The following is an 11,996-nucleotide window of genomic DNA, read 5'->3' as shown; positions in this document are numbered from 1 at the left end:
GGGGGGGGGGGGGGCTCTAACAGCTAGTTAGCACATACACATACACACACATACACAGACACTCACACACGCCTACAAAAACCATCTACACCTGATGAATTGTGCAGTGTGCTGCTGTTCCAACTGGGCTACCCTCCCACTGATGCCATTAACCTTCTGGATCTGTGGGCCATGAAGCCTCCGCTCCACCTCTCTCTGTCTCTCTTTCTCCCCCTCTGACAGACTCCCACTCTCATACATCATATCACACAGCTAATGACACAAGGACCATCATTCACATCACATCGTCGGGGTGGCGGGGCAGACAGAGGAGGGGGGGAAGCAATGAAAAGACATAAGGGCACGAGGAGGAGGTGGGAGAGGAGAATCAAGGAGGCAAAGGTGACTGTGGGAAACAGAAGGCACGACAGATTCACAGAAAATGGAAATGTAAGTGTAGAAAGATAAAAGAGGGCCATCTTGAGATCACGCTAATCTTTTTTTCCTCTTTTCAAGTGAAGTGAATAAAAGATTATGGTAATGTCGGTTAATAGAAAAGAAAATGTGGGTTTCACTCGGCTGACTAAAAGGCCTCGGGTCAGATCTTTAGCCAAACAGAGTTGTTTTGTGGAGTTGTTTACAGGTGTAATCTGACTTTATAGAGGGGTGATGTTGTGCATTTAGGACTGTGGTGTCTACAGTAGCAGACGTCTTATCTTAACCACACCAAAAGTTAGCAAACAGGATGGCATGCACACTCCTTAAATTATGACCATGCCTACATAATGCTGTTATGTGAAACTGTAGTTTAGATAAAAAACACTGAATCTATCTGCAAACCTTGAACGGCAACCTAAACTATTTTCATTATCACGTGTCTCTCTAATGTTTCTTTTATTATTTATTATTGATTGTTTGGTCCATAAAATGTTAAAACAATAAAACAAAATGCTCACTGCAATTTCCCAGAAGCCAAAATGACATCCTGTGATCTTGGTTCATCTTGGTTAAAAAGGACTCAATGTCACTGTTACTGGTTTCACGATTAACCACAGTTAAATTCCCTACAGTCAGTATTACCGTTTCAAATTTGAATTATCATTAAAACTGTGTTTGACTACTGTGCATTGAAAAACTCGCAGCAAATACCAGAGTTAGCAACAGTCTACAAGACACATGTCCACATGGGGCCATTATTAATGTTAATGTACTTTTGTAATGGTTTTCATGTTTACATCAGGTATTGGCATTGTCATTATTTTTATGTTTATGCAAACAAACGTGCATAGTGCTGCTAACTTTGTGGTTTAAAACACAGCGAAATGACAGCATGTGTCCATCAGTCATTTCTTAAAACTGTCAGCACATTTTAATAATACAGCAATAACACTGATAATTCAGTCACTATAATCATGACATAAAAAACTGTCACACCGTTTCTATTCAGTTTCCGATTGTCTTCATGTTTAAGACACCGATCCCATCGGATGTTTGGTATTTCTTTCTTGATTACTGACCTTTAAAAATTATTCTGTCCAATCTTCTCTCAAATAATTCTTTCAGACACATTAAACCCAACGAATAACATGTTAAAGTGAGAACACTTATTTCTAACATACTGTTGGACGACTTCAAAACAAACAATAAAAAAAACATACCTAACAAAGTCATTGAATAAAGTACATATTTCCATCCAGAGTAATATCAGAGCTCAGCTGACAGAAAGGCACTGCTGTGCTGGAGCCACTAAGCTTCCTGTATCTTACTTCGGGTGCAGTCATGGTGGTGCAGGGGGCTTTGAGCTAGCTAAGAGCATTGAGAGATGGTTTCCACAAACACTACGCCAACATGCCTCCAAAATTTTCAACATGACGGGCCAAAGATCAACTGGAAGCACACCAACAAAGACGCCTGATGTGAAAGGTGGTCACTATTTTAAAGGCTAAGACGATTTTGACATATCTGCGCCCCCACCCCGCCCTCTTCCTTCACGCCTGCAGACTACTGAACGGCTCCTTGGGTGGTGTAGAGGAAGCTGCGGATATTTTTTGCCCTATTCATCTGTAGAAGACTTTCCACTGCAGCATGATGCCCAGTGCTGGGTGGCAGCTGAACTAATGAGCTTTTAGCCTGGCTGGCACTGGGGAGGCAGACACAGAGTAGTGCATATGTGCACACACACACACACACACACACACACACACATTCAGAAGGACAAACCACACAAAAACACATCCTCTCAGTCAGTCTGCCAAATACTTCACTTTAATCTTATCAAACCATCCCCATCAGGCAGCGTGCCCTTCGTGTTGTTTAGCCTGTCAGCATTTTCACTACAGGAAGCCAGTGTGTGTATGCTTCCTAAAGCCATTTAAGGATGAGGGTAGAAAGTAAGGTCAGGTATGTGTGTGTGTGTGAGAGAGTGTGTGTTTATATTCCTCAATCACTAGGGGAAAAAAAACAGTGCTTTGGCTATACACAGACAATCCCTGATATGGCTACATACCTGTTTGTGCATCTCAATGTTGAGGCCGTAGGACATCTCATAGTACTGTAAAACACAGGAGAGGACGAAACATTAATACATAATACAGTTAGCCTACAAACTTTGTTTCAAAGACTTTTCAATGATGCATTTTGATTTACACATTTACTCCAAGAAGTAAGAGGCAAGATATGATCTCAGATACTATCCTTCATGGTATCTATGTGGGAAAACAAAATATGAATCCAAAGTTACTTGTGACTTTTCTCTGCTGAGGGACAGATAATTTGTAAGAGCAACAAAGCTGTGAAAAAATGTTGCTCGACTGGTATGACACAAAATATTCCATGGTTTGACCTTATTCCACAATATTTCTGCTACGCTGTTTACATGGGTAATGAAAATGAATATTCCAATAATATTACTGTTTACATGCCGCGCATACTCCGATTAACGTGCCCTAACTTGTCGTTTATGACGCTAAAATATAAAAAAGTGGAATAGCTGAAGCCGCTTCTGCTGCTTTGCTTCTTTTTGGGGATTTTTTCCAAAGTTTTCAACCAGTGGTGAACTTATTGAAAACCTTCTTGAAAAGGTTGGTGTTACGATATTAGCACGTATCTAAAACCCTGTTAATATCCAAGTCTTTCATAATGTTTAAAAGTAGGTGCGTTTCTCCCTCTGACCAAAATGTGGGCTTCTTTTTTGGACATGCATCTCTAGCCCAGCTTTGCAAGATGTTGGCTAGTTGGTTTGTGTACAACGTATCCATGACAACACACGAAGCTGACCGAAAACGGGCAAGAGGCAGTGTGTCGCAAACTACAGTAAAAAAGCTAGTTGAGACGCATATTCCAAATGCGCTGTGTACACCAGAGTGTGGATGCCAGACCCGAACCCGACAGAATAACAAATCAAAAATGTTGCTCGGGTTCAGTTCGGGTTCAGCGCACTTGACATGTTACCGTGTTGCGCTATGGCCTATTCAAGTGCTGGAATTTGTCATTTACGCTGAACGCAACACAGGCTCCCTTCCAATTGAGTGTGTGTACAGTGCTGTGCGTGCGGCGTGTTTGACTGTGCGTAACAGCAGCCTTTTGATGGCCATTTACACACTGAAACCATGACAACAGTAACTATGTCAGGTAACAAACTGTGTCGGGCTCGGGTCAGTTTCAGACTTAAAAATCAGAAAGTCTGTCGGGGTCAGGCCGGGCTCGGTTATAACTGTCTCTTCATTAAGAAAAAAGGCCAAACTTTCAATATCCAAGTAGAATATGCTGTTTACATGACACGTATCAAATTCAAAATACTGTCATATTTTGAATAATAGTGAGATGTTATTGTGCACATACAGTCATTGTTATCTGTCCTCTAAAGAGCACAAACAATAAAAAGGACAGGTATGTATTAAGTAACTTGTTGCAGCACAGGGGTTGAGTGATTAAAAACACCCTGACATTAACCACAGAGGGTGACAACTTCATGTTCTTTGTGCGGCGACAGCTGACAGACGATTGGCTACTGTTCTCATTTACTTCTACTGGGCACTGCCAGTCTTTGAGCTGAAACACTGTCTGTGGCTTCAAAAACAAAGGAGGACGCCAATACTACCACTGAATACAACATTAACTGCCTGTGAGCGCCAAAAGCCTGTGAGCCCACCAACAGATACAAACTAAAGCCGAGTAGTTTGTCTGTCTTGTTTATCAAACACATAGCAAACAGCTTCCATTTATTATAGCTACTCCCACCACCTTCTGGTTCCTCACAGGGAAAATAATATTTAACAAACGTACTGCTGCGTTTGGTTAAAGTCATTCCTTTCATGTACAAACAGAGATAAGCACGCACATACACAAACTGAGAGTGAGGTCTAAGTTACAACACTTGTCAGATAAAGATTGTTCCTTTTTCCATGCACACAGTGAAACTTTTACTGTGTGAGACAGAACCTTTGAGTCGGGTCGTCTCTGCAGAGGAACAGATTTGTTTTGTCTCTATTTGATCATCGGGGAGCTCTGAACTGAATGTGATATGTTTTAATTATAGTAATGGAACAATTTAACCTCTTCACGGCTCTTTGATAGAATACAATCACCCATCTTAGCTCTTATTAGGTTTCAAGGAAAAGGCAGACGTGTAAGTACACACAACAACAACACAGTCGAGCTGAACTGTGATTTGATATTATTGGATACTGACTTTTAATGGCATTATAATGTAATGTAACAGGGCTGCAACTACTACTTTATTCACTGATTCACCTGCTGACCTTTTAGTCTAAAATATGCCAAAAATGTGAACAAATGCTGATCACAACTTCCAAAAACCCAAGATGGCGTCTTCAAATTGTCTTGTTTTGTCTGGCAAACAGTCCAAAACCCACATATATTAAGTTTCTCCTCATAAAAGGCAGCAAATTCTCACATTTAAGAAGCTGGAACCAGCAAATATTTAACATTTCTGATTAAAAAGTGACTTAATCAAACTTTAAATAGTTGCTGATTCATTTTATTCTGGATGACTAATCAATTAAACTAGATGATATGATATCACATCGCCATCTTACAAAAGTCTGTTGCCTAATTTCAATTATTTTTGCGTTTTACTTATGCAGAGTTTTGTCTGACGGTACACAAAACAGTGAAAAGTGTGGTATATTTCACTGAGCATCTATCTGACTTTGCATGCATTTCCTATATTGTGATATTGACTCCAGCGACAGGGCCTGGCCCCAACACGTAGCCTCTTATCTTTATAGCTGTCCTCCCCATATCTGAGAAACCCCTGGGTGTGTCAGAAGTGTCTAACTGACCCCGGGGGTCACCTTGGGGGGAGTTAAAAAATACAGGAAACCCACTGATTCATGCACAAAGCCAGCAGACCAGTCATTAACCCCCGGTGGGTTGTGTTGGGTGTGTGAGGGAGGGGTGGCGGAGGGTCATAAAGAGGACCCCAGGGCCATAGAGGGGGGTTATCACACCCCACAATCAATAGCTGGACATTTGACCCCTGCTAGAGTTTCAACCCCCCCCCCCCCCTCCACACACACGCACACACCCCACCCTGCACCTTCTTATCCAACGAAAACAGAAAACACAGGCATGAGTCAACAGTACCAAGCAGGGACAAATGCTAACATGGCCTTTGCAAAACACCAGGGCTGCACCACCTGTGACTGTTCACCTGAGGCTAAAGGGAGGATACGGCATTAAATCAGATTCAGAGTTTTACAATGGCTGCTCTTACCATGACGTAGTGACGCTGCATCTCTGTCTTCTCATTGGCCAGTTTATCGTACTCCACTTTGAGACTTTAGGAAGAGAAGAGGAAATAAAACAATGCTTTATCTTAAGTTTGACATATGTTACATTCACTGAAGCACGTTTTTGATTTGGGTACGTTAGGTGAAGTTAAAAATTCAAAGCAGATATATTTATAGGTGTAACACCAGTGTAGAATTGCATGAAGTAACAAAAATGGAACAAGACAGTAGCAGCTTCCTCTTCCTATTCTTTCCAGGAAGCTATTGCTGTTTACAGTAGGCTAGTCATTACCTGTGGTACTGGGCCTGCAGGAACTGAAATTCGTCTTTGATCCTGTCGCAGGACTCTGCCACTGTGAACTTGAAGCCAGGCTGGCCTGGCTGGTGAGGTGCCTGAAAAGTGCAAAGTTGGGAGATACCAGAGGTGTAAATAAGGCCATCACAGTCCAGATATAGTCTCATCTCTCTCACGCTGCCTCCTCCTCCTCCTTTGTAAAACTGTATGGTGCTTTTTTTCTTCTGCTGGTTTGTCCTCACATTTCCCCTGAGAGCTGACTGGCGGAGGAAAGAGCCGCTTTCACTCAACAAGATGTGCAATGACAGAGGCGGGTCACTTCATCCATCCTCAAAGTAATGTTACATGGTAGTCAGAGGTTGATGATGAGGATGATGATGAAGGAGGGGGTTGTAAAGAAAAGAAAATCATGCACAAAGTTGTGGTGTTTCAGTGTCTGCTGCAGAACAGGCTTAAATCACCTTTAAAATGACATTACAACAAACTGCACTGTGAAATGAAGTCAGCCTTCAGCAGGAGGTGATGATCTACTTTCCCCGAGTTCAACCAAAAGCTCTGATCTTGTCGCCAATAAACACGATCTCCCAGTTTTCTCTGCTGCCAGAGTGAAGCGCCTCAGCAGCACCGATGCAGACCATAAATAGTAAGGTGTGGATCAGCAGCTCCACTCTGATGAGCTAATTAGGCTACTTTGAAGGGCGGTGCATTTGCATCAATTCACAAATACTGTGGTGACAAAGACAGCTCGGTACTTACCGGATGCCGGCCTTGTGGATACATATCGCGTCCTTTACACAAGGGAATCGGTGTGTTCTCTCTCCTTTCTCTCCCAGTGAAGGTGCGATGAAAAAATCACCGCCACCCCCTCCCCTGTAGACGCAGGATGGCGGCGGACAAAAGCCCTGCTCTCGGCTGCGAGGTTCACACTCAGACCCCGACCACTGGACGTATCACCCCGTCGGCCTCTCTCCTTTGTACCTATGCAAACAGAAAACGAGGCACAGCTGAGGGGCTGAAGCACTTTGGCAGCAAGCGACCGTAGGCAGCACCTTGGTTGTAAATCGACGGGAATTAAAGCTTTATGAACTTAACCGGACTCCACTTTCATCTCCTGCTTCACAAAATGACAATAAAATGTGTTTTTATCCTTCAAAATTCATATTTCTTTGCAAATATTTCCAATTTTCCTGTCAACTAATCTAAATCTGCCTCGATTTGCATAACACAGTGGGGGAAACAAGAGTGCCAGCTGAATGTGTTTGATCCGATGAATCAAATAAATCCCAAAGTTGAGACTTTTGATCACAACCTCAGCGACATGATGCTTTGTTTCTCTCGTAAATCTAACGAGTTGTCTGTCTTCCACAAAGGGAACAAGAAGAACACACACAACGGGCTTGTTTTGGTGGTCCGGGAAAAAAAAGAAAAAGAAAAATCAGAAACAAGGAGCTGCTGCTTTCAAAGTCGGCTGCCATGAAGCCACACCACCACCAGCACCACCTCCACCACCACCACCCGTCTTGTTAGCGGCTCTCTTCATGTCGCCCTTTTTACCTTTGTCTGGTCTGATTCCTCCCCTCTCTTCAGCACAGGTAAAAAAATAGTATCCAGACACAGAGGCTTAATATCCTTCACTTGTAACCGTCACCACAGAGTGATAAGGGCGGAAAATGTCCGTCGCCGTCTCTATTTTTCACACACTTCTTCTTTGCTCCTTGAGAGTCCTTTAAAACCCCGGTGATCCCGAGGCGGAGAGCGTCTCTCCGTCCGGTCGGACGTTGTTGCAGGCATACAACTTCAAAGAATATTACATCCAGTAGTGTAGTGACACACCAAACGTCCAGTAAGTCCAAATATTATTTTTCGGGCGAGTAAAACGAGTTAATTTCTTTCTTTTTTTTTTAAAATGTCGGCCGTTGTGAAATATACCACGAGCTCGCTGTCGGGTATACCCAGTTCCTCCGCCGCGCGCTGTACCACACACAGACTGTGCACTGACACGAGGACCCGACTGCCGCGAGAGGGCCCTGCACCAACCAATGGGCTGCTCCGAAGGAGTTTAGCAGCGGTGGCCAATCAGAGAGCGGCGTCCCCCACGTGGGGGTGTTCAGGGCAGCGGCGTTCTGATTGGGCCGCGGTGTGTGACCTCACATGTTCGCCATTTTGGATTTGAAGTGACATTCGGTGCGTTCAACAACTTGTTCAAAACAAAAGGAAATAATTTATGTTTCCACGCATTTTAACCGGCGTTTCTGCGTTTTTACAGTATGGAGATTTACCAGAGAGTTTTATCTTTTAAAAAAAATGCCGATTAAAACACTTTATGCTGGTGTAAACAAGAAAATACTCGATAGATAGGTAGATATGCAGATAGATAGACATACTTCATTGCTTTTTACTTTACTATTTATCTGTTTTTACGGCAAGTTGGGAAATTCTTGTAGCAGCAGGTTATTAAGGCATTGCATAGGAGCAATATAATTACTAAAATGGATTATATATATATATATATATATATATATATATATATATATATATGAACCTTTATATATTCTACAAATATATATCTTACACTTACAGAATATACTATGTCACACTTTAAATAACATCCTATACTATAAAACACTATCAACGTACGAGAAATACTACATCTAAAAATATTAAATACGTCCATAAGATGAAATACTAGTATATGCATAAAACAAGTGTGCAATTTTTTTTAAGTCTTTCTGTTTTGTGGAAAACAAGTGGCGCACACCCCGGCTCCATATGTGTTTCTTTTATTTTGACAACATTTCAGCCTTTGGGCCTTCTTTGACATCAACAAACAAGTCTTACTTTTAACATCCCCACTATAGCTGAACAGAATTTATCATTTTAATAAAAGCATTATCAGAATCAGCTTTATTTTGGGGGGAAATTATATGTACATATACAAGGAATTTGACTACATTTGTTTTCTTGCTCTCCATGAACATACACAAAATAGACATACAGCTAAAACATGGACAACAGAGCTAAACAAAGTAAACCTCTGACCATATGTGTAAGTATAAATGTAGGCTATATATTGAAAAACAACAACACAATGAAGTTTGTAAACAGTTGTGGAAAAGGTGCTGTAACAAATACAGAATGATTAATGTAACAGGTTGCTCATGTGCATGTTGTGGGCGGATATATGCAGTGTACACAGCATTGGGCTGTAAATGTGGAATGTGCTTATAATATGTGAACAATTACAAGTGAAGCCGGTCTGACCCCGAACAATAGTTTTAAAATGTGAAACAGGAAGATCACACTTTCTGCTCTCAATTCGAGGAGAGGCAGAGCAGCCAAGGAAAAGAAATAAGTCCTGTTACTATGCCAAGAAAAATAGGAGCACATAGAAATTCATTCAACAGCCGAAGTGCGCAGAAGATGTGAATACCGCTTAATCTACAGCAGAGTGTCCTTTGAGTGACTTGAATTGATCGACCTATTTCTAACGAGACCTCGAGCATCTACAAGGTAGGCTACAACACGTCTGCGCGTGAGGATATCAGCCTATCAAGTGTTGCTCGCTATGCCCGGCCCCCACGTGGGTCCTCTTCCTCCCTCCTCGATGCGCTCTATCCAATGGCGACGCGGCTGTCTTCGTGCGCGGCTCGCGATTGGCTGAGGGTTGGAAAAGCTGTCAGTCAGGAGCCCTGGTTGTCAATTAAACCCACGTTGGGTACGGCGCTGACAAATGCCTGTGCTACTCTCCCTCCTGCCTGCGAATAGTGCCTGGAATGGCTGCTTAATTAGCTTCGAATGGCTTTTCCTTTCAGCTCAAACAATCTGTCACTACCATGTGGTAAAAAGAGCCTTGCATAAAACAAAAGCAGGAGAGGAAAAAAAAGCCAGTAGGGGCTAAATATCAGTTTGATTCCCCTCCACCCACCCACCACTCTTCAACCCCTCCTCCATGAAAACATTTGCTGCAAAACAAAGCTTTTACCTCGCTCAAACATTGGCTCGTTTCACTGGTCTGTTATGTCCTCATTTTCTTCTAAAATTGTATTTATTTATTTATCTGGGTGTCCATTCAGTCAGCTCACATTTAAATTTAAAACATGCTGTTTTTTTTTTAATGGTGTAGCAGTAGTTGATGAGGTGGGTGTAGTAGGCGGATGGGTAGGTTACAGAGGAGGAAGTGGGTATTCTTTCTTAAATGCTCCAATGGCTTTTTGGCCAATGGGTGGGTTTACTGTTATCAGGCACAAAAAGAGGTGGGTAGGGGAGTGCGGGGTACAACCTAACACGTGGTAAATTGGTATCATGGTCTAGTGCCTCCAGCTGACCCGCAAAATTCCACAGAGATTGGACGTGTTTCACCTGAGTTCAGTAACATAGAGTGTTTTCAGCCAACATAAGTAAATTTCTTTGTCATACCTGTTTTTCGATTACTGAGCTGTCTATGTAATGCCGGGTACATACTACACGATATCAGCCCGATTATAGCCCGCAGCTTCGTATGATATCGGCTCGGATCGTGTACGAATAAGAGTGTCGTATGCGATGATCCATCGTTTCATCTCGTGTAGTGTGTCATCGTAGACGACAACCAACACCACGTTACAACAGAAATTCGAGCATGTTTGATTTTCTTTTTGTCCAACACGACTGCTCCCGTCACAGCCGTCACTTTGACCAATAGGAAGACAGAGTTATCTGCTGCCGTAGACAACTGTGCGGCAACAACAGCCCAGGGGTTTTTGATATTTTTTCTAGGGATGTTACCGCACAGAGTAAAAAGGGGAAAATTATGTCGTGAAACAGCAGAGGCACTTCAGCAGCCCGGTGAGTACTGCCATTAGCATCAAGCTAGCAAACAATGCTATTTCTTCATAATGGAGGATATAAAGTAAGAAAATTAAAAAATAGTGGCTTTTACTCACCACAACTGCAGAGGCTACCAGCTTCATTTGAAACGGACGACATTATAAACAGGCCGTTATTTATTAATCCCTCTGTATTTTTATATTTTTACTTTTTATACTCTCCCGTTTGCCTTGATAAAGTTATTGCATCGCGTCGTCATTTCAAACTCAACACTTCCTGTATCTGTTTCAAATTAAAAGCCCATTATAACTTTGGTTGAGAGAATCCCTTCATTCTATAAAAAGGCTTTAATTGTGAAACATTTGCAGGAACTTATTGTGGAGGATTCAGTGACTTGCATGTTTGCGTACGGTGCTTCAAATGTAGCTCCTGCCGTCTGGTGGTGCTTATTATGTTACTACAATAACATTTCGGCTGGCACATGAACAGACGCAGTGACTGAAATGATAGTAATAATAATAAAAATAGGACAAGAATAACCCAATGACATCACACATGTCGTGAAAGACAACTGGGAATAATTGGTGTAGACCATCGTGTAGTGTGTCATGTCTGTCGGTCAAGTCACAGCACCATTTTATGACTCCACAATCGCCTAATCTGACATAGTGACCATCGGAATGTACAGAGATGTCATGTAGTGTGAACCAGGTATAAGTCACAGAATCCAACCATGTATCATCTTAACGACTGTCATGTTGCCTAAAACACAGCACCATTTTGAACTATGTCACCAACTCCCAGCAGGTGTTAGCTTGGCTAGATTAAATTTCCACCCAGCGGGGTCAGTTGTAATGCTGTGTTACAGCTAAGCCTCCTATAGCACATTTTCTCTATTTTTGCACTTCTAATGCCAGTTCAGTTTGAACTAATGTCCTAAATTAAATGAGATATACTTTGTATTTTTAATTTGTCAGGTATCTTATAGACACAGTTTCACAGTCTTGTAAATATTCATATATTCAATACTAATATTTCGACATGTGGATCTAGGTTACCCAGTCTGTAAACATCTGTGGGTCCACCCATTGAATATGGATGATAGACTAACAGATGGATGGATGCCTGTATGGATACCTGTCCTTCCACTGATGTAGATGGAG

General features: G+C 42.1%; 1 protein-coding gene across 14 annotated transcripts in view; it reads right to left on the bottom strand.

Moving 5' to 3' along the window:
• Positions 1 to 8,035, bottom strand: part of tle3b (TLE family member 3, transcriptional corepressor b) — a 37,801-nt gene extending 29,766 nt beyond the window's left edge. For all 14 annotated transcript variants that reach the window (XM_050045404.1, XM_050045347.1, XM_050045362.1 and 11 more), the window contains exons 1-5: positions 7,582 to 8,035; positions 6,784 to 7,005; positions 6,025 to 6,125; positions 5,717 to 5,780; positions 2,486 to 2,530 (exon numbers count right to left, since the gene is read on the bottom strand). In XM_050045404.1, the coding sequence (XP_049901361.1) occupies positions 2,486 to 2,530; positions 5,717 to 5,780; positions 6,025 to 6,125; positions 6,784 to 6,807 (234 nt within the window). In that variant the 5' untranslated portion in view covers positions 6,808 to 7,005; positions 7,582 to 8,035. The remainder of the gene's footprint in view (positions 1 to 2,485; positions 2,531 to 5,716; positions 5,781 to 6,024; positions 6,126 to 6,783; positions 7,006 to 7,581) is intronic.
• Positions 8,036 to 11,996: the final 3,961 nt, after the last annotated feature.

Source organism: Epinephelus moara, chromosome 1 (assembly GCF_006386435.1).
Source record: "Epinephelus moara isolate mb chromosome 1, YSFRI_EMoa_1.0, whole genome shotgun sequence".
In the NCBI taxonomy this organism is placed as follows: domain Eukaryota; kingdom Metazoa; phylum Chordata; class Actinopteri; order Perciformes; family Serranidae; genus Epinephelus; species Epinephelus moara.
Note: the sequence above shows the minus strand (reverse complement) of the source record. Positions and strands in the feature narration are given on the sequence as shown.